Here is a 23349-nt window from a genome sequence, read left to right on the forward strand (position 1 = left end):
TTTCATGAATGGACATGTTTATATTTTCATATGGATAAGGTTAGTGGCTTTCATTAGAATCTCAAAGAGGTCTGTGTTTCCTTCAAATTAAGACCCATGGATTGAGATTCAAGTGTTCCTCTTTAAACTTCTCTTAACTACTTTCAATAATCAAAGCCTCTAAAGCTGACACAACCTGATTACTATCTGATACATAAGGTCTGTTGAGCTGATGTTTTTCATTAACTTGAGCTGATAGTATTTTGTATAATAAAGTAACCTATCTCAGCCAAAATTACAAAAGTTACTTTTCAGAAGAGAATGATAAAAAAAAAAGGATTGAAAGGGAAGAGAGAAATGTAGATAATAAACCACCAATGCTAGCTGAAATCTAGAGGATTGTGACAGTTTACAACTGTTGAAGCTAAGTATTATTCAGAAAAATTTGGTTTGAATCAGGTTTGTATCAGAGTAGATGCCCTTTGATAGTTAACAGAAATTCATAGAAGAATTAGGAAACATCCTTTAACTTTTTTAAACCATTAAAACTTAGACATATAATTTGTAATTTGAATTCATTCAAATTTATAATTTGAATAAAAAGTAAATACAAACTCAATACATACTTCTAATGCAGCCAATAGAGTTCACTCAAAAGCTTTGTAGTATTTCTGATGGATAGACTGCCTTTTTGTCTTTTTACCTCCATCCCTCCCTTTCTTTTTGCTATTTTGCTGCTAAGTTTTACTAAGCTTCGAGTATGGGGAGCAAGGAGGCAAAATTACGAACTAGGAAATCATCTCTCCCATGATTCTCAGGTCCATCCCCAAATCTTGACTTATCCTCCATCTCTGACTTCCTTTTCCTCTTTTCACTTCATCAAAAAGTAAGAGCTTTATACTTCATCTGAAGGCTGAGAATAGATTAACATTACTAGTGGGATTTTCAGGTCCAAAGGAAAAAGTGACTCTGGAAATCCTTTTCACTTGGCCTTACAGGCTCTCACAGTTTCCCTTAACACAGATCTTTCTTTGGCTTGCCTGATTTCAAGTTAAGTCTGCTGTTATCCCTAAGAAAGGACAGGACATGCTTGACCATATATGCCTAATGAAGGTGCTCTTGGGGCCAGTTGAATTTTCACCAAGTCATTAATGAAACATTTACTGAGAATACTCCAGTGCAAATGGACTCATAAGGATATCCATGATCTGAAATCTAAAACAATGGAAGAAATTCATCCTTAAGGACCTTTGACACCTGAAACATACATTAATCAATCAACTTCTCTCAGATCTCAGTGCTCAGGAAAAGCTGCAACCTGCTTTTATCTTTTTGGACCCTGTGAATATCATAACTGATCATGTTTCTCTTTTGACTTTTTTTTACTAGAGAACTCAGAATTAAAATTTAGCCTATGTTTTAGCAACTATGTAGGACCTCATGGTATGCTTTTCTATGTAAAATGTTCACTAGCCTCATTCTATTATCAATTCCTTATTTTATTTCTACTAATTATATATATTTCCTACATATTTACCAATAGTTGAATATTCTTTTAACCCAACTTAAATCCCTTCAGTTATGGGGTGAGGGTATAATCAAACAACTAATCAATAAGAAATTGAGCATCAATTTTATGAAACCAATTCTAAGTTAAAACTTCCATTTTGAGTATTATCAAGATAGATACTTTATGAATTTCTGCACCTTGAACATCTAATTGCAGTGAAACAAAATATTGAAATTTATTCTTATAATGCAGCTGTGAAAGCTAAATTTTAACTCTGTGAACAAAGGCATTGGATAGATAATTCCAGACAACATTCTGAAAGACACTTATGCCCCCATTCCAAAGTTGAAATGAAATGGCTTCTTGAGGAGAGAAGACCTGCTGGGACTAAGGAGAAAAGTCAATGAAATCTGAGGTTGATGCCTTTAAATCCTCTTATATTGTAAACCTTTTGAGGCACCTTTTAGGAGTTTCATTTTTTTTCCCCTCTAAAGCACTTTCCTTACAAATTTAGCTGCTGCCCTATTGTAACCTTTTCCTTTGTTCACTAAATCTGGGGAATAAAAATACGGAGATGCTACATCCGTGGGTGGGATACAAAAATGAACAAAAGGATCTATTTAAATTCACAAAGTTGTACAGTTTGAACTTGGCTTTGGATAGACCTTAAAGAAGAATCTATATATTTAAGTGTATAGTTAAAAAGTAAGGTCCCTTATTTTGCTTGAGAAAAAATTATAAATTTAAAAGGTGATTGTATACAAACCAGCATCTTCTTACTTCATAATCTATTCTTTTGGTCCCAACATCATCATATACTTATTTTACAGGAAAAACAAATTTTTAAGTTCAATGAGCTCAAAGATCTTATATCTAACTCCCAGGAATGGCATTCCTTTGGAAAATATCAATGGGTGATGAATTATAGTTATGTGAGAAATTAAGTTTTTGGCTTTGGGAAAACTTTTATCTGGACTTTAATGAGTGAGAAAACAGAACCTTATAGTGTCATTTTTAAAAGGAATTTTCTGACTAAAATTATCATAGAGTTCCCAATTCATACAACTTCCTTTGGTCCCCTGTTGCTGTGCTGTTCTGAAACTGCTTTTGAAGCAGGTCTTCAGATTCATGCTCAAATCTTCTCTTTGCTTGGGACTTCCTGAAAAAAGTAAGTTGCTTCCAATGTGACAACTGGTTTTCAAGAGTAGCTCTGTTTGTTGGCAGGAGGGGCTACAGGATTTCTCTATGAAAAGTATAGATTTGAGCCATGATAGACTGTTTTACTAAGGAGTGAAGGTGAAGGACTTCTATCCCAAAGCAACAAGGAAAAGCCAAGTAAAAAGGTAAATGTGTTTTGCTGGATTACTGGTTAAAAGGAGAAGTGATTTGTGTGGGCCAGTTTCAGAGAGTACCTGAAACTCATCTGCCCACCTAGGTTAATCCATGATGAACTAGCACAGGAAATCCTTAAGAAAAGAATAAGATGTAAGTTCTTTTGGCTTATGCTGAGATGAAGAAGATCCTAAATAAGCGTTGTCAGATAAAATTCAGAACCTTGGGAGGCACTGGTAAATAAGGGATATAGAAGGCATACTTTATAATTATTCTAATCAGGAATAAGTTATTTTAATTTTATTTTTACTAAATTACATATTCTTTTATATAATATTTATATTATCTACATATTATTGAAAACAGATACTGACCTGTAAGAGTCTTCTATAGCTATAGCTAACATTCTAATGGTCTAGTTTCACTTCACGGTTTTGGTTGGATTGATTTTCTCAGTTTTTTCCAAAAAAAAATCTGCACTAATCCAAGAGGTTGGTCCTTTCGCCTTCCTGTGCACAATTACATTCATCCTTACTTCTCTTCATCTGCTGAACTTTCCCCCAGTTCTAAAATTATTGTGCTTTTTCTACTTACCAAATCTTACATAATTTTACAAACCCTATTCCATGTATTAAAAGGTCTTCCTTCTCTGTGAAACCTTCTATGATTACTGGAATCCATCCTGAATTCTTTCTTTTCCTAGTTCCCACTGGTTAGTGAGGTACTAAACTGAGACATTAATTTCTGGTTTGCTTTTACTGAGTTAGAAAATTTCATAATAAGGTAATCTCCCCCTTCCTCCACCTGTTGGTACAAAAGGCCAAGTCTTTGTATAAAGTTATAGGTTCCCTTGTCCCAGGGAGTTGTGGTTTCAAAGCCCAGTAAGCCAAAAAGACAAAGCCCTAAAACAGTTTTCTTTCTTAATCTAGGTCCTCTAGAAGGAATTGTTAATCTGGGCCCTGTCTGGGGTGAGGAGGAAGAGGCTGGTCCTTTGGAGTTATGTTAGGGTAGCATTACAGAGGGAAAAATAAACAATTTGCCCTCAAATCAGGAAAGTGCCATGGTGTCTACTTACAGATGACTCTAATTGGGGTACTTGCTTGGCATGCTTCTGCAGACTGGACATAAAGAGGCACTGCTTGAGAAGAATAGTGATCATCTGGGAGCTGGGCTTACAGTCAGTAGCAAGGACCACTGTGAAGGGCATCTATAAACCCAACTGAGGCAGCAGTAGCTGCATCAGAAGGACCAGACTCAATCGCATCTTTGTGGGGTGTCGAGCAATGTCAATTATGGAGACCACCATGGATCAAGGATCTGACCTCTCCCTAGATTTCAAGAGTCTTGTAACATTCTAAGGAGGGAACAGGAGCCCTGAGACTTGGCTATATTTCTTGCCAATGTGGCAACAGGGGCCTTGGGTTTAATTTTCTTTAGAAAACCAATGGATTGCTTCTTGTAGCTGAATGTTGAGGGGTAAATCTGAATTTCCAACACATACACCACATGACTTAGTTCTTAACAATATATTATTGTCTCTTTTCTTTTCTTTTCTTTTCTTTTTTTTTCATTTGTGCCTGTCTTATCTCTATAAGAAGACTTCAGGCCTCCTGAAGGCTAGTGCCTTGCCTTGTTATAACTACAAGTACAAATATATATAACTGGATTGCTCACACTGCCTAGCACATTTGTTTATATGAGTAGGTTCTAACTGAGTACTTGTTGGGTCAACTCTCCATTGCACTTCACAGACATGCTGACATAAGGGAACCTCAGGGTGCACATTTCTCTGAGATGTGTGTACATGTTATAGTCCCAAGAGGTCTTTCCAGTCCCTGAAGTTCTGTGCAATGCTCTTTTTCTTGTCCTTTATTTCCCTACCTAGACACAGTTGTATTTTCAATATGAATTTAAGGTCTAAGGCAATTGGTTTTTTGTGTGTTCACTGAATTTCCCAGACTCTGCTCATTCATTTATGATTTCTGACACATGCCATACTGTCCCCATCTCCCTGAGCCCATTTCCCCCAAAAGAGAGCTCACTGGATCCTCCTATCAGCTGAGGATTCAGTGGAACCCAAAGTTGAGCCACACTTTGTTATCAAAAATGAGAAGAGTTGACAGTCTGTGATGCAATATAAAAATGATCAGGCCAGACGCCCATCACTCTTGCCTACCGTAGGGAAGCTAAACTGCTTGGTAACAGATGTTACAGAAAAATCTATCAATCGGCATTGATAACAGGTATTTATATTTGTGTTAACAGTCAGAGACTGTTTAGAATATTTTCTCTTGGTGGCCACTGGGTGTCCTCATTTACAAAGTAAATATGCAATATTTAGTGAGGGTCACCAGAGAGAATAAAAAACACTAGGTTTCTCTTTGGGCTTTTACATACTGGGTATAAATTTATTGCTGAACTCACAATCAGGTTATATATTAGTACTGTTTAAAAACCTTCAGGTCAAACTGTTAAAGTTTTTAACCAAAAGTAACTTATTCAGGGTGCAGACATGAATTTAAAAGGCTGTTTCCTCAACAGAGAGGACTGTGATCCAGCTATTAGAATGAGCCCTTATTCATTTGAAAATTGGCATGGGATTTTGACTATCTGCCGAGAGAGCCAACAGAGAGGAGCAGAGAAGGTCTTAATTTATTCTTGAAAGAAAAGAGAACACCAAATATCTCCATGGGATATTTGTTAGATTCTGTTTTTATCTCAACTTTTCTGAAAACTAATTAAAAATAATAATGAGAAAGATAAAATATGTCCTTTGCCTGGGAAACCTAAAATAATGTGAAAAATGGTACAATGAGCTGGGTTAGTATAATGATTATCAATCATTTCACATTTAAAGACAAAGAATTAAATTATTCCTTTGTGGATCAGTTATCCCACCTGTAAAATGAAGATGCGTATGCTTCACAGGGATGTTTTAGGGACAAATAAAGTAGAATAGGGAGGCCCACAGGGTTCCTTGGAAGACAAACTATACATGAGATAGATTTAATGCATTACTAATATTCTAACTGTGGTTGAGTCACAGTTGTGTATGACGTGTCCCTGCTGGTACACAGGAGTCAAGGCCAGAGCTCACACAGCCAACAAATATGTACTGATTTGTTGCTCCAAGGCACTGAGTGTGACACACTGCTCAGCAATCACTCTGTGTTCCCTAAAGTGATTTTTTACATTTCTAGGATTGTCATTGTCTCTAAATTTATACTTACATACATCTCTGATGATATTCTTTCCTTGCACAGCAAAACGGGTTTCTGCCTCCCCACCTTGCAATTCAAACTCAAGATACAGAACGGCTATTGAATATTAACAGTACTTGCCCTCAAATGTCATACTTAGCCAACTAGCTAATATCTTTCAAAAGTAAACTTTACTGTAATAATTTTTTTTTCACTAGCACACATCCCCAGCTTAATTATTATTCTCTGGCATGTCATTTCAGTATATAAATTATCAATATGATTCTGTGTAATAACCAGCAATTTATACAGACAATATCGGGGAAACGAGAAAGCTCTGTGAGCTATTCATTGCCTTTCAGAGATGTTCTACAGTCTTACTGGCTTTGCTGAACAGGCTTTTCTGTTTTTAAAGTACCACCCACCCATGACCCTAGTACAGCAATCTGTAACTCTTAATCAACAATTAAATCTGCAACAATACACAATAGCCAGGTTAATTTCACCCTGAGATTGTACTAAAGGATCACAATGTACTCAGAGTGTATGGAAACGTGTTTCATTTCTTCTAAAGATCATTAAATTCCTTGGATTTATAGTATTTTCTAACTCTGTAATTAACAGATTCTTTTTTGAAGTACTATAACCCTGAAGACACATATCTGCGATCCCTCCTGATTGTATTTTACCCTAGGCCTTTTCTCCTTTTGGTTTCCTCATTTTGCTTCTTTAATTTCACTTTTAGAACTTCTTGAGGCTCAGTGGCTGAACACCACACAGCGCACGCCTTATCTGATGTGCCGGCGCCTGGTGTGGTCTAAGACACACTGGTGTTTTGTTCTTGAAGTACAGGACTGATGTTCTGAAACCTAGACTCCAACACAAAGGAGATCATTAGCTCATTTTAAGTGTCTCTTTTCTTCCCCCCGCCCCTCTGGTCTCCTCCTACCCACCCCAATACTTCCTCAGTCCCATGCATTGGTAGCAGATGGCAACCATATTCCAAAGCTGAGTATATACACAATCGTGCCACGGAGAACAGAGTGGCTTCAAAGTTAGCCTTTCTATTCAAGTGGGATGGCAGAGACTTCTGGAGGAATGAACTCATCTCTCATTCATTTAATCCTCTATTCATTCAGCCAGGAATTTGTTTTCCTACCCATCTTTCTACTGTCCAGCCAGTTCAAGGAGGGTGGGCATGAAGCAACTCTCTTGAGGGCCTTTCTAGCAGGAGGGCACTAGGATTTCTATGCCAAGCTCTTGTTTGCCTGGGCCAGCTCTGCCTGCTGCTGATCCAATCATGCCATTCCCATGAGAGGAGCTTGGGAGCCCTGTGTGGGGGGTGGATTTCTCAAGAACTGTCTCCTTGCTAGACTGACAGTCACATGCTGTATTCTCTTGACAGAGATTAGACCCACGAAAAGGATGAAGCAAGGAGGAGGGGGTGCGGTTGCAGAAAACTGTGCAGGATGTTACAGTAGTGGGAGGTGGGAGTGGGAAAACCTTTCCTTTTTGTTGTTTCAAGGTTTGCTAGAGCTTTCGCCTAATCATCTGTTTGAGCATCTTGAAAATAAGTATCTATTTCCATGATATCTATCAAAAACAGGCACCAGATTATACTACAAAGTTGACCTGCCATATTGCTATTAGAATCAAAATATGTAGCAGCCTACATCCAACAGCAAGCTTTTCTGTTTCCCCGGCATAAAAACCAGAGGGTATCTGTGACACACTTTGTTTTGTAGGTCTGCTGAATAATAATAATTTAAAAAATCAGGTAAGAAATCAGTACGTGCACTTTTAGAAATGGGCAAAATGCTCACAAATGCACTACACTCTTACTTTTGCTCAGTTCTTCCCACACATTCATTCATTCAACAAACATATGCTGAGTACCTACTATGGCTAAGCCCATTCCAAGTGCTAGGGATTCAGCAGTGGACAACATATACAGGATTTCTGCTTTCATGAATTCTTCTACCTGACCAAAATAAACATTTAATAATTAAACTGCTAGGATGCTATTTGAGGAACAGGAATAATTCATCTTACCTAGTATTTCTTCTGAATCTTCCTTGAACATATTTCTTGAAGGTCCAGACTGCTTTAACCAAGAAGTTCTGTTTTAAATCTCTCTTTCTACTGTTATATTCATTCCTTTCTTGGCTACAATGTTGAGAGTTCAGATTGTAACTGCTACCATTTTTTTTTAGTTGGGGGGTGGGACTGTAACCCTGAGAATCGTTACTTTTCAAGCTACACATATATTTTCTCTGTAAATATTGTACCATCTAATTTGCGTCTTTGGATTCTGCTGATTAGCCATCAACATGTGATTTAAGGAATACTGCATATGAGATGCAGAAATCATGACTCAGTAAGTTATTATTTTAAAGCTCTGATTTGGGATTTATATAGACTTTTACACAATCTAGTTTGGCTTTTGATCTGATCTGCAACTATTACTAGGAGATACATAGATCAAGTTCCTACCCTTGTGTCTCTGGAATTCTATACTCAGCAGCAAAAGCACTTAGGAGTTAAGGGAAGCAAATGTCTGAAATTATCTCCATGCATTACCAAAAACTATGTGGGTACCACGGGACAGGGAAGGCTCACCAGGTACAATGAGCCAACAAGTCTTATTTAATTTCTTAAGATTACAATTTTCCCTACTACGCAAACTGCTTCAGAATGGAAGAAGGTAAGTGAACAGGGTGATTAAGAGTAATCCTTCTGTGCAGTGAAACTCATTTACTCTTGTAAGTTTACTGCTATTTTGAATTATTTCAAACTACTCTCTAGCCATCAAGCCAACTGTCTTTCAAAAATATAAAATGTATTTCTTTACTTGTAAGTATTTCTCTTTGGAAAGGGCTCTCTGATATAGTAGCACAGCAGTCCGACCATTCTAAGGACCTGATGTTCTGTACCCTTCAGGATTTGGGCTGGGAGGTGCTATGGCGAAAGGATACTTAAGGGTGCATGTAGGGGCATGTGCAGATTCTACAATGTATTTTAAGGTAAGATAGCACGCAAATCCATTCCTTATAATCTGAACATCTCTTATTGATTAGAATGCACTTGAACACAAGAAATAACTTAATAGGTTAATACTGTAATGTAATACTATACTATTAATGATACTCTAAACCTTCCCCATACCAAAAAGAAAACATTTGTTTTTAAACTTCTCTGAGTCCTAGTTTTCTTATCTGTCAAATGGGGTGTGCTTTATAAAAATGACGTGAGATAATGTATTTGACACAGATGCGTGCCTACTAAATATTAGTCCTCTTCCATTTTTAGAAAAAAAAAAAAACCAAGACAAATGGGGGAATAAAACAAGGCAAAAAGATAATGGAGAAACTTCTCAGTCTTCCCAGGCCTGAATCCAAGAGGGACAAGAGAGGCACTGGCTTTTTCTTAAAGAGAAGAGGGTAACTGTTCTATATACACTCTCATCCTACTTATCTAGGGCTTTTGAGCCTCAGTCATCCTCAGGGGGAAGGATGGGGCACCTGTTACAACTGCCTTTTATGTTGCATCAGTTCTAGTCCATATTTACTTAATAATTTAAAAACACTTAAACTGTAGCTAATGCTCAAATTTGCTGAGTGCTGGCTGTTTTTCCGGTACTGTTTCAGGGCTTTACATATAGTGTTCCATCTAATCCTTATAATAACCCTATGAGATAGATACTATTTTTATTCTCATTATGCATATGAGGCAATGGAAGCACAGGGAGGTTAATTAAAGGCATGTAAAATGCATTTATGGGCTGAAGTTCACATTAAAGAAAGCAAATAACTAGACCATGGGGGTGAGAAAACATTTTCTGAATAACACATGGTCCAAATTGTAGTCCCTTATCAACATGTTCAAGAAATGGCTCTAGCAGTCTGTTATCATACCTGCCCCTGCCCTGAAGGCATAATGGAGGGACCTGAAAGGACATTAGGAGTTATTCTGTATTAGGATGTTCACATGGCCCTCTCCTGCTTGCTTTTCCACTCAGGTTTGAGGATATAGATTCTGATTAGGATATGTCCTGAGGAAGTAGCTCTTTCTTTCTTTTAGTTCTCTGACCCCAATCTAACAAAAGCTCTAAACCTGTGTCCCAAAATGGCATACATATAGGAATGAATATGTGTATACATATCTTCTCAGGAGGTTCATGGACTCTAAGAGGGAGGCCCAGTCACGGTACCAGTGGAGTCTAAGTCCTCCAGGCCAAGAACTCCTGTTCTGGGGTGGGGCTGGGGGTGAGTGGGGTGCGGGGAACCTCTGCCTGTATCACCGTACAGGGAAACCAGGCCTGTATGTGAGTGTCTCTCAGCATGTCAACCCAGGATTACTCAGGCCACTTCGGGAGTCCCAGGATCCAGTCACCCTTCTGGGACCTTTAGTTCAGGAATAAAATAGAATAAGCTAGATTTCTACAGGTTCCTAAAAATTGAAAAAACCATCCAGGTCTACATGCAAAGACCTACAGTATTTCCGTGAGGAAAGGGCAGGCATTTTTCCCTAGGGTTAACTTCTAAGGGTTTAAGTTCAGAATTTGCATGTGTCTTTTCCATGAGACACAGAGTTACACTTTGTAGTTCAAATTTATATGTAACTTTCTTCTATTATCTCGTTATATTCAAATACCTGGTTAGGATATGAGGCAAAGAGAAAAGGAACAATTTTACAGGAAAGAAAGTGATTACAGCAAACAATTGAATGACAAAGTTAATTTAAAAATTATTCCTGCAGTATAAGCTTTCTTAAAATTTCTGTACTCCTTGGTTTAATATCTTGGTATAAAACTGATAACATGAACCAAGCTAAAATTAGTGAGGGTAAATAAGTAGGAGGAAACTCTTTTTTAGAATTGAGGAGGAAAGGAAAAACTCCTCAAGGTCAATTTTGACATCAACTATGAATTCATTCTGTCTTGTGAAATCATAAAGACTCATTTTCAAAATTTCAAAATTCTTCCATGTGGCTGTTTATATAATTTCCAGTAATGATAAAATAATTTCTTCATTTAGTTTTACAGGTAATTTAATAGCAGATTTAGTTGATTCTAGGTCACCATTCTGAAGTAGAAGTTATATCAGATACTTTGGAATGCATTTAACCACCACAGGTAACAGCAAAGTCTAAGTAAACAAGTTAAAGGCCCCTCCCCAATAATGAACCTGACGATGTGCTATCTCATGACAATGAAGGAGGACATGAGAGCAACACATAGGTTTGTTATTAGTAACTACAAAGCTACTAGAATTGGGCCTATCATGAAAGAAATTCACAGAATGTGGCTTTTTGTCCTCTACTTAATGTTCAGAGATTACTGAGGGTAAGAGACTGAGTATTTGTGAAATAAAAATTCTTGCAAAACACTTATTAGCCAAAAAGAAGAGAAAGCAATGTGGGGAAGGAGTAAAGAACTAACTAATATAATAGAATTAATTGGGCTAGTTCTTTGAAGGTAGTGCCTTCAAATTTCTTTTACATATATTTACCATTCCAATTGTCCTATGAAATGGAAGATCTAATTCCCTCTTACTTTGCCTATTTTATTGTAGAGTTTCCCTTAACACTGGATTTTATTTCTCAATCTATAAATAAGCCTGGGATTCCTTCATCATAAAAATATTCATTACCCCACTTTTGAGTTACCCACTCATTACTTCTTTTTAAACCATTAAACTTCTTTAAAAAGTACTTTGTAATTGTTGCCTTCCCATTTATTCTCTGTTTACTCTTGAACCTCTCTTTGTGATTTTTTTTTTTTTTTAAGACAGAGTCTTGCTCTGTCACCCAGGGTGGAGTGCAGTGGCATCATCATAGCTTATTGCAACCTCAAACTCCTGGGCTCAGGGGATCCTCCTGCCTCAGCCTCCTGAGTAGCTGAGACTACAGGTGCAAGCCACTGTGCCCAGTTAATTTTTTCTATTTTTAGTAGAGACAGGGTTTCACTCTTGCTCAGGCTGGTCTCAAACTCCTGAGTTCAAGGGATCCTCCTGCCTTCGTCTCCCAGACTGCTAGGATTACAGGCATGAGCCACCGTACCTGGCCTGATTTGTGTGTGTAATTGTGTGTGTGTGTGACACATCTGATTCTGCTTTCTTAACAGCCACCAGGAAGCTAACAATCCCCAAACCCAAGGTAATCTTTTCCCAGTTCTTTTCCTCCTTGGTGTCTGTGGCACCTGACCCTGTGACCCTTCCCCTCTCTGGTCTCTCTGTGCTATCCTAGTTTTTCTCCCATCTCTCTGACCCTCTTCTCTTTTCCTTCTTGGATGGTTCTTTGTTCTCTTTCTTATTACTCAATGTAAATGCTTCCCAAGTTTCTGTTTTCCCTTTTTCTTCTTAAGAAAGTCTTCTTTGAAGTTTATTGCCACATTTATGGCTTAAAGCACAGCCTCTTGGCCAAAGCATTTCCTACTCCTAGTTTCAAATATTCCCGCTGTGCTCCAGTACCCTGTTTGTAACTCAGTGTTAGTTGTCTCATACCCAGCACTGTAAGAAATGAAACTCTATTCTATTCCTCTAAACACTTCCTTTTCATCTTGTCTTTTTGATATTTTGAAGCTATCTTTGATAATTGCCCTTCTTTTACCCATGACTCAGTTCCCAGAGCCGTCAGCCTCATCCACAAAATCTGCCAAACTGGCTGCTCCCCACTCCCCTGTCACCAGCCCCTTCATAACGTGAACTACCGAAAATGCACCCTGGGCTCTCGCCCTTCCACATCTGTGCATCCTCCACACCCTCGCTGCTGAATTAGATCTTCCAAAAGCAAAGTTGTGATCATGGCAGCCCCTGCCTAAAACCCTTGCATAGCTCTGCACTGGTGTGCAAACCCCTCATACCTCACCCTCATGCCTCACCTCCAGTGAAATTCTACTCCTCTTTCAAAAGGGCTCAAACGGAATCTTCTCTGATAAACTTAACTAGATGTTATGGTTAACTGGACTAAATGTATTTTATAAACTTTCTAAATTCTATCTATGATAATGGTGACTTGAGGACCTGTAATATGTTTTAAGATTCTTGGTGGTGGGGTCTGTTTGTCTAGACCTTTGTGCCTTCATGGAACTCACTGCGGTGCCAGGCACATGAGATCTACTCTATACAAACTTGCCAAGTGAGTGAATCAATGCTCTGGTGGGATAGGGATAGGGATGTATCTTTAACCACCCTGCAGCGTAGCTGTTTGTGAATGTATCTGATCTTCTCTGTAAAACTCTGCGTCTCCGAGCACAAGGCGCTGGTTTATAAAACTGCATCCTGCATGATACCTAGCTAGTGGACCTCCGCATTGAAAGCATCCAGTAAATTGATGGACAAATAGTCCTGACTCCTTTCTGTTCAGAAAATACACAATTCTTTCAGAAGCAGACTCAGTAACAGGCAGCGTATATGGTGGGAGAAAGAGCAGGGTCTGTTTCTGGCTCTGTCACTCACTATGCCAGGAACCTGTTGTTACGACGTTTGCTTTCTTTGAGCCTCCATTTCCTCATTTGTGCAATAATGAGTTTGGGCCAGGTAACCTTTAATCTCTTTCAGTGCTGATAAAAAATTCAAACTGGTACACATTCTTCAGAGAGAACAAAGGATGTAAAGGCAGAAGAAAAGCAAAAAAGAAAGGAGAAAGTGAGCATTCTGCTGACGAGGTAATAAGGGATTTGATTATGGTAACTAGTGCGAGGTGATGAGTAGAAGGACCTGACTTGAAATTTCCTTAAAGCAAGCATGTTCTTAAAGAATCCTCATGCATAGTCTCAAGCTATCCTAAATGATCCAACTCCAAGGGCAGTAGTGCATGTTTGTTGTTGTTTTTTTTTTTTTTTTTAAGGCAGGATGTGAGAAGCCTTGACAGATATGGAGAAACATTCATTTTAAATAATGAAATTTGCCATGAGCAGAGGAAGCACATATGAAACTGTCACTAGCAGATGCATATAAGAATTAAAGACGTACTCCAGCAAGAGATGAGATGGCAAGATGAAGACTAGAGCCCTGAGAATCAGCAGCTGGTCCTAACAATTACATGTGGACAATTATAAGCACATCCATGCAGTATTCGGGAAAGCAATAAGGCCTGGTGTGACTTGAGGCAGTGGGCAATGAGACCAGACTTGCCAAGCCATCTGGGAGGATTTCGTAAGAGGACAGATTGCTAGAATCTGGGGAGGCCACGGGTCAATGACAGAGTTCCAGCGTGACATCTATAGGTGACTCTATGGCTCCAGGATGAACCTCTCTCAATAAGAAGAGTTATTTTGAGATTTGCTGATCAATAAATCATCTCTGTGTCCCTGAGAATACTTTCCTACTTCTACTGACTACATGGAAGGAAGAGTACTTTTGCCTCTCAGAAAATAAGTGGCTGTGTCACTTTATTATTTATTTGGAAAGCAAATATCTCTAAAAGAGGCATAAAATTCAGCCCATCTAAATTATAATGACAGGTGATGTTATACCCAAATACAAATTGTCCCATATTAAAATGGAGGCAAAAATGTAAGAAGGCCTCAGTAGCATAACTGAATGGCTCTGTTTTCTGAAAACCCCGTGCTCTTCTTGTGCCTCGGTGGCTTTGCTTCTGTTCTTTCTTCCTGGAATGCCATTCCCTCTCTCCCTTTTCCACTTCACACATGCCTATCCTTTTATGATCCATTTGAATGTCACCTTTGCTGTGGTGGCCTTCCCACTGCCATAGGCTCCTTCCTCAGGGGCTCTGTAGCTTAATTCTGCATTTGTATTTACCTCTTTACGCATTTAGTAAAGTGTTTAGTAAAGTATTTAGGAACACTGCGAGTTCCTAAAGTGAAGGAATGGGATCTTGTTCATCTCTTCCTCCCTAATCCTAGCTGAGGATTTCGTGCAGAAACAGGGCTTTGATATCATTTTATCAATGACTAAATTAATGACTAAATGAATGAATGAGGTAAGAGTGACTGCCAAAAATTACTGCATTACGTGACCAGGGAAGACACCCAACTAAACTAGCATTGTAGAGAAAGGGCATGTTTTATAAGAGGACCAATTTTATAAACAGAGGTAGACTGAAGACACAAAACTTCAAAAAAAAAAAAAAAAAACAATGCTTTTTAAAGATAAATGTGCTCCCCAAATATACTAAGTAGAAACTCTAGAAAATTGGAGCAAATAAAAAATATTTAACTGGCCTTCTAATGTATAAGTACTAAATCTCTAAATAAGAAGTATAAAAGGTAATAAAAATAATTCCAAAGAGATCACATATCAATTAACTCAGAAGCAGAAAGGTGACTTTTTAAAAAGGGAAAGACTATCTTTAAAGACAAGAAATCCACACTGAACAAGTTAGGGGGTTTACTTGGTTAATGAAATGACAGAAAAATAGTTCGAATTAAAAGATAAATATATAATTCCTTACAGGATGTAGAATAAAGAGGAATGCAGGACACTTTGGAGGCAACGAGAGCACTTAATTGTACCAAAGATGCTCTATTTACTGCTTAATTGATAGAGGATTTATTAGAAAATTAATAGCAAGCCATCGGATACTAACTGTCTGTGGTTGTTATTCCATCTCATTTTGGCTATATTTCCTCTGCAAATTAGTGTGACCCCAAAATGTTTTCAGGATTGTCCAACTTGTCCTAAATTCCATAAATAAACTCTTTCAGAGGATGCTGTTTTTTGCCATGTCTCTATTACAGTTCTTCACAGATGGACCATTTTTGTCCTTCCAAAGTCTAAGAATAACTCTTTCAGTTATCAAGACATACCAAAATCCAGTTCAGCTGCTCCTGTGGGATTCCAGTTAGTTTAGACACATCTGCTGAGATACATGCATTTGAATCCAAATGAAGCTTTTGTTTGATTATACATTTTGAACATTTATGGAGGTTTTTTGGGGCCAAAATGTTTTTCATTTTTTGGCACACCAAACAGAGATCTTCAGTTATAAACACTGCCTTCTGAGCACCTCCAACAGAAATCCAATCTTTTCATGTGAACAGGTGCCTCAGGAAGTTTTTGGAAGGTTTTATACTGAATCAGCTTTCCGATTGGAAACTTTCTGAACACGCAGTCAAATTTGCCAGAGACCTTCAAACTTGCTCGAGCAGTTTTCACTCATACAGACATACATTCACACATAGAGACAGCCCAAGTAAAAGCAAATCAGAGCCTTGTAAAACTGAAGTATCTTTCTTAAAGGTTAAATACCATATGCAACCAAACTGAACAAAAAGGAATACATAACAGGAGAGAGAGAGAATCGAACAAACAGCAAGAGGTTCTTCACTGAGCATGTCCCCTTAAAGTCTTACCTAAGCGTTTACGCTATACATCCTTTCAGTAAAATTTGTATCTCACCCGGTTTCAAAAATACACTCAAGCACTTGCATTTTTAAATACCGTACCGTACCATGGAGTATTGCTACTAATTCCTTTCACTCACAAACCTGTTCGGTTGTTTTGAAACACTTCCTTCTCTTACACAAAATGGGTCACCAGATTCGAATGCAAAGGAAGAAAAAACATTACTCTCTAAGTCGGGGTTCTTTGGCAAAGCCCACAACTTACCTCATCTCCTACAACTTTTACTTTCTAGTTTGAATACCGTATACACTAAAAAGTTGTTACAGAGTAAAATAACTTTTTAAGCCTTAAGCCTAAAAAGTTTTTACAGAGTAAAATCACTCCCCCAGTGGGCATGCCCGGAATTCATGAGGAAATCTGCTTTCAAGTTGTTCTGATGGCCCTGAACCAGATGCTCTAAGGTGGCCAGAAACCTTTGTCTACACCCACTTAGCAGATTTTTGGCTCTTTATCAGGGACTAAGAGGTTTATTTGCAGAAATGAATCATTTCCTTCAAAATATCCCTTACTCTATTTACATGCTTGCATATTCCTTCCATTTTGTTTTCCCCCTACAGCTTTACTAAGGGAATTAATTATCTGGAAGAACAGGAACATACAGTAAGTACATCTGAGATACAGGATGAGACACAGTATGTCATCTATTAGGCCTGGCTAAGACCAGCAGCTGATGCTAAATGGGAAGGAACATGCACCAAATGTTTTTTAATCACAAAGTTAGTAATTAATTGCTCTTTAAAATACATTTTATGCTTCTTTCTGTCTGTGTACATGAAATGCACATTTATTACATGCCAAAAATTACAACATTATGGTTTAAATGTGACTGGCACGGAAGTCCGGAAATCAGAGTTAATGTTCCCACAGCAACTTTAATTCTGTCCGTGCGCACATGTAGAGCTGTAATAGTCTTCCATTCCAGGATAATACATATAGATGGTTTTGGGGGGAAGCTAAAGACCCATATCCTCAACTGTAGTTACAGGAAAGAAACAAAGGATAAAAGCTGTGCTCCTTTCCACATACGTGGATAAAAACAATGTCCCCATGCCCGGTGTTGTGTAATCAGGGAATGAAAGAATCTGCTGTCATGCCGGCACTCAAGGGGACAGTTTCTGTTGCTGTGGGAACCTGAACTTTGCATTTCCTGACTTTGGGGTAATTAAAATGTCAGCCTTAATGTGGCATTAATGGAGTTTGCCATAAAAATCCTCTTTGTTTTGTTCTTTAAAAAATTGCTTAAAAGTTCAAAATGAGCCAAGTGTACTAAAAATGTTAATCACAGGGACTTGGACGGGTGAAGCAAACGGTTGGGAGGGGAAGGCCGGGGAAGGTAGACGACAAGAGGTAGAAAAGGAAGAGCCCACCAGGCTCCTCGACAGCGTTCAGCCCCAGCAGAGTCATGCTACCTTCAGAGCTAAAGTTAAACCCACCCACACAACAGTTTGGTAACGTGTAAAGGTTAAATTAAAAATAAATAAAAACTGTTAATGCGTAAGTGCATCTTGGCAAGGACACAACAAATGAGACAGAGTCTGATGAGGCCAGTGCAAAACACGGGAAGGTAAGTAACCACGGATATCAGCTTCTGACAAAAGGAAAGACATCAGAACAGGTGGATCTACAGCCAGAGGTAGGGAGGACCGCCAAAGGGAGGAGAACCACTCCTCCTTTCAATGGGAGACTTATTTGGGGGAAAATAAAATGGAAGAAATATGCAAGCAAAAGTTCTGGTAGCGTCTATCACATGTATATGACTGTGATGTGGTACAGCTTGATAGCTGTCAAGGAAGGTTTTTCATATGGAGAGCTTCGTCTGCTCTACTGACTTGGTTTAGTCCCATTTAAGCATTTAAAGGGAGAGCTTGGCTCAGCTCATGCTCCGACTGTTCAGTGGGTAACTGCTCTGTCAAACACCTAGGGATTTTCTACCCTTTGCATCCCCAAACTCATCTTAATGCCTTCCATTATCATCATCTGAATCTGTTTACCATTAGATTTTCAGAAATGGTGAAGGGGTGACAGCTAGGAGGTAATGGGGAAATATTGCTAAAAGGAAACTGTGCTAGTGGGTGCACTGCAAAGCAGCACACAATTCGGCAGCAATATTAACCTCATCATCTCACAAAAGAAAGCATCTCTCTACTGTATTCCTTCTTGTTTTGAATATCACTGGGATCTTTTGCCAGATTTGAAGTGGCTCACCAGGTAGCCAACTGAGAATTTAAGGGGTCAGACTTGTCATCTTTGCTCTAAAGCACAACCTGTGTCTTCCATATGCAAAGACACAGTGGCTTACCCACCCTTGCAGTTCATAGGCAGAGCTGACTTTTCTTTTGTGAGGATGTTTTAGCAGTCATGTTTTATAACCCAGTCACCAATATGAGTAGTAGCACATTTTCAATATGCCTGTTTAAAGCTAGGAATGCCATTTTTGGGCTTGGAACAGAAAATTCCCATGAGAAATGCTCTCACGATGAGAGAAAATCCATAAACAACCCTCAGAACCCAAATGAGTTAACCACGAGCAAGTCATTCATCTACTTGTGTATCAATTTTCTCAGTTTTCTCATCTGTAAATTGGGGAGAATCATACTGACTGACAGGAAATGGGCATTAAGGCATGACTAAGAATAATTTTGCTAAACACACGACAAATAAAAAGGTGCTATAAAAATTCAGGCACTTGTGAAAGCTTGGAACACCACATACTGGTGGAATGTTTCTGAAGTTAAAGAGACTAACAAGTCAAGGGCACTATTTTTAAATGCCCCAAATCTGTTAGTTCTAAATAGGAACTGAATATTTTACCTTAAAGAAATTAGGCTTTTAAATTAATCTATGGTAAGAATGACATTTTAAAGTAAAAAAAAAAAAATCCTCTTGAATGCAAGAAGAGCATCCAAAAATTTTAACAGCTTAAAATAAAACCTTTTTCCTGTCTTCTCTCAAGCAATCTCCAAATGGACAGATTTCTGTGAATCTTTCCTAAAAACAATTTTCCTCTAAGTGTAGGCTCAAATCAGGACAAACTACAATCCAAATATATTTGGGGAAAAGTATAATCAATTTAAACAACAGGTTAGAGCAGAGAAGATTTACACATCTTAATGGCAAAATCAAAGTGACTTTCTAAACAGCTGGAGATTAGATTTCTCCTCCCAATTTGTTCTCCTTCCAACTGCATTCAGACACCCTACTGAGCTCAAATCCACTGGCTTCCTCAGGGTCACCAAGGAGCTGTATGGCAACATCATACTGTTTCTTAAACATATTTCATGTTAATGCCTGATAAAGTACAATAAATGAAGCCCAGTGCTTTTTCTATTCTGCAAAACATTCATTTTGCTGTAACAGATTTCTGGGCTAAGGCCATTCTGTGCAATCCACACCCATAAGGTGTGGCAGAAAGCCAGGCAATGAAGGTCTGCACGCAGAAGCTCCAGGCCCTTCACCACGGGAACGGGCTACCTTCCTGGTAAGTGTGCACATGTCTATGGGCACTGTGCCACGCTATCTCACAATTCTTCCTGTAATTACTATTAGGATGGAGACTGCCAGGCAAGAAGGTCCAAGGATGTGGCTATTACAATGGTCCACAGAACACAGTCCTTGCTTCTGACTTCTAGGTTTCCCTACAGAAGCTGTAACTTTGACCAGACAAACACATGGGCCATAGAGATTTGGATCACATTACTTCTCTTTTCATTTTCTAGCGACAGCTGGAGTGTGGTCTCAGCCCAACCATAAGTAGAACAAGCTCTCCACACCCCAATCCTCCCCTTACCTCTTTTCCCTTTATCTAGAGACTATTATGATGAAGCAAGTAGGGAATGGAATCTCCCAGACCCATTCACCTCCTGCCCTCTTTGCAGAATTTTACATTTGTTCTGTCATAAAAATAACAATAGGAGATTTAGAATCTCATTTTCTAATTAATAATGTTTATCTTTGTGGACAGAATTTTATCATTGAAATAAAACTTTCTTGGTTTTATATTACTCATTTTAAAGAAGAATATGCCAGTTCTTTGCTTGTTACCAGACATCCTTTAGGGAGATCAATTCAGAAGAGTTGTTGGGTATCTTAAGACTAAAAGGAATATTCTTTTGGATTCCACCCCAAAGTTATTTCATTCCTTTCCATTGTCAACACACATGTTTCTTTCTCTCAAGTAATGGGTTACATTTCAGAAAGAGAAAAAAATCTCCTAAACGTGATTTATCAACTTTCTTAAAATAGAATTTGAAGAAGTGACTCCCAGATTAGTGGGAAGATGGCAAAAATAAACAGCAAAGAAGTGATTTCAATAGTGACGATCTCATTAAGCTGCCCATTTCCAAATTTAGCCCTTAGGCAGTTTTTTTAATTAAAAAATATTTTTAACCTGAATTCTTATTGGCTATGTGAAGTCTGGGTGGCTTCTGAATTCTTGGAAGCCATTCTCTTTTCTTCTGTAAATTTATGCTATCCTTTAACCACTTCAAAATAAATTAAAAACTGGAAAGACAGAAATTCAGCCAAGCTACATGAGACTCCAATAACTAATGCAAATCTGACTTGTGTTACGTAATTTCAAAATGGATGTTTCCTAGTGTCTAACTGGCCTTCTGAGGTCCATATTTGGATGTTCAATTCAGTAATGGTGGAAATGCCATTATTCAAATAAAGTATAATTAGAAAGCAGCAACCCAACTTCTTTTTCTGAGTTAATGCTATGAAAGAAGATGTGGTCCATATAATTTATCAGCCTTTTGAGGTCAAATGGCTGGTCACCTGGCTTTAAGATATACCGTAGCTTGGAAAATACACAGACGTTGGCCGAATCAAAATGGTGGCCATTACTTTTGGCTACTTTAGCAGATCAAATGCAAACGGCTTGCTCTGAATGCGAAACAGCCAGAACCCAGGGGAGAAGCACCACTCCAAAGCATTGCGGAGACACCAACACCTTAGTGGTGTACTCACAATCAGATGACCCGGTGTGAGCGTGAGAGTTTGTCAGTGAATGTGTTGAGTGGATGAGGGCTGGGTCTGGAGACAAAACAGCTTCAAAGTTCAGGCAGGGAAGGCCCGGCTTGGCGCTGGATCCACCCGGCTGAGTAATCTCATTCTCCTCAGATGCCTTCTGGTTTTCAGCTGTCTTGGGTTTCTTCCTGAAAATAAACAAAGGGCCCTTTGAAGGAACTGACTGCATATTTGGGAAAAGGCATTTTTAGAATCTGTTAAAGATAACTTGATTTTTTTTTTCCTGAGGGGGGATGGGAGGGAGTCCAGTATGTCCCTTGTTTTAAAACAAGCTGATTCTTGTTTTTTTCCCTCCAGTAATGGCCTAACTGGGAACACATGAAAGCATATGGGCCAAGCAAACAGCACCACATTTGGACTCTGTTGGCTGCATAAAAAGACCCTGTCCCAGAACTTTAGACAGCTTGAGCTACGTATGGCTGACATTATCCAAGAAAGCATCCTCCCCCCACCCCCCTTAGGAGTTTTAACATGGTCTGGAAAAATACTAGTGGAGGTTTACCGTTCTAGCATTTGTCAGGAAGCTTAGAGACAGGACCCGTGGAGTAATGGGAGGAGCACTGGACTGGGAGTCAGGAGACTTGAGCTACGGTACTAGCTGTGCCTCTAACTTGCTGTGTGGCCTTGGGCACCTCACTTCACCTCTCTGGGCTTCAGTTTCCTCATCTGTAAAATAAAGGGCTTGGATTAGAAGGCCCTAAAGGTTCCTTCCAGCTTTAAGTTTCCATTTATGGAACACGTTATGGAACATTCAACTTTCTTGCTGTTACTAGATTTTATTTTAAATCAATACATAATTTTAAATAACAATGGAAATTTGCAGGCTGTACAGATGAGGAGGTAGTGATGGAAGTTTTTGTTAGAGTAGCAAGTGAAAAGTGAGAAGAGCATAGATTCTAGTAGGTAAAGAGGGAAGGTGTCATATGGAGACCCTCTACGCCAACTCTTTACTCATCCTTTGCTTAAGATTCCCTTTGACTTTTGATTTAGGGTATGATCCTGGAGTTCAGGAGTGTGATTGTGTGTTTTGGATGTGAGGAAGATGTGGGTGAAGGGAATTTTGAAAGCTACTAATTGTTATTTGGGGTCAAGAATAGGAAGTAAAACAGCTCAGCCACCAGTCAGCTCAGGTCTCCTCTCCCCAGGACAATGAAACTGATGTTAAATTTATAAATACTTATACTGTATGTGCCCTAGACCTCAGCCAAACTGAATTATTAGTCCCTGTACATTTTTCCAATTTCTTGGGCTTTGTACCTTTTCTATCATTATGTGGATAGTGATCAGAAAGAGTATTTTATTTTTTGGTAGAAGATTATGTGTGGTACAGAATTTGTTGTAAGAAGATTTGTTTCCATGTTTCCCTTGTTTCCATGAGCATGGCAGTGGACTTGTTATACAGACTATTTTGTAGTGAAATTGGCTGTACTGGGTAGTTAAATCTGCCCTTGCAGAATATGGTGTTATGATTAGTATGCTGTGTTTTTGGTCCAACAGGTTGTGAAATCAAATCTGTTTCTTCAGAGGGCAGGAGGCAGAAATGGCATGGTAAAAATTAGAATAGAGGGGAAGCTTTCTGACATCTTTTTTCAGTATGGAGGAAGCCAATATAAGAGAAACAACAAATTGCAATGCCTTTTCAATTGTTTGTTGAACGGTGACTATGGCACTAATCCTCAAATCTTGAGCATATATATGGACCCCATGGAGCTGGTATTTTGGTTTTGAGTCTGAGGAAGCATCCAAGATCAAAATCTCCAAAGCCCAACTCCTATTTTCTGTGAAAATCAATGCCTTCTCTCCAGGTCCCCATTTCTATCACTGTTGTCTGCCACCAGGTTGGAAACCTCAGTGTCATTATATACCTTCCTCTGCCTTCAAGCCAATTCATCAACAAGTTCTAGATAATTCTGCTTCCTTCACATTTTTTTTC

At 38.7% G+C, this 23349-nt stretch overlaps 1 protein-coding gene across 2 annotated transcripts in view; it reads right to left on the reverse strand.

The window, feature by feature from the left end:
* The window catches only part of ZBTB20 (zinc finger and BTB domain containing 20), a 724156-nt gene that overhangs the window by 17895 nt on the left and 682912 nt on the right, over window positions 1-23349 (reverse strand). The window contains exons 10-11 of one of the 2 annotated variants that reach the window (XM_069472643.1): window positions 21919-22082; window positions 21357-21544 (exon numbers count right to left, since the gene is read on the reverse strand). In XM_069472643.1, the coding sequence (XP_069328744.1) occupies window positions 21357-21544; window positions 21919-21929 (199 nt within the window). In that variant the 5' untranslated portion in view covers window positions 21930-22082. The remainder of the gene's footprint in view (window positions 1-21356; window positions 21545-21918; window positions 22083-23349) is intronic. The other variant, XM_069472644.1, reaches the window with a different exon arrangement.

This window comes from Eulemur rufifrons, chromosome 7, assembly GCF_041146395.1.
Source record: "Eulemur rufifrons isolate Redbay chromosome 7, OSU_ERuf_1, whole genome shotgun sequence".
NCBI lineage: Eukaryota > Metazoa > Chordata > Mammalia > Primates > Lemuridae > Eulemur > Eulemur rufifrons.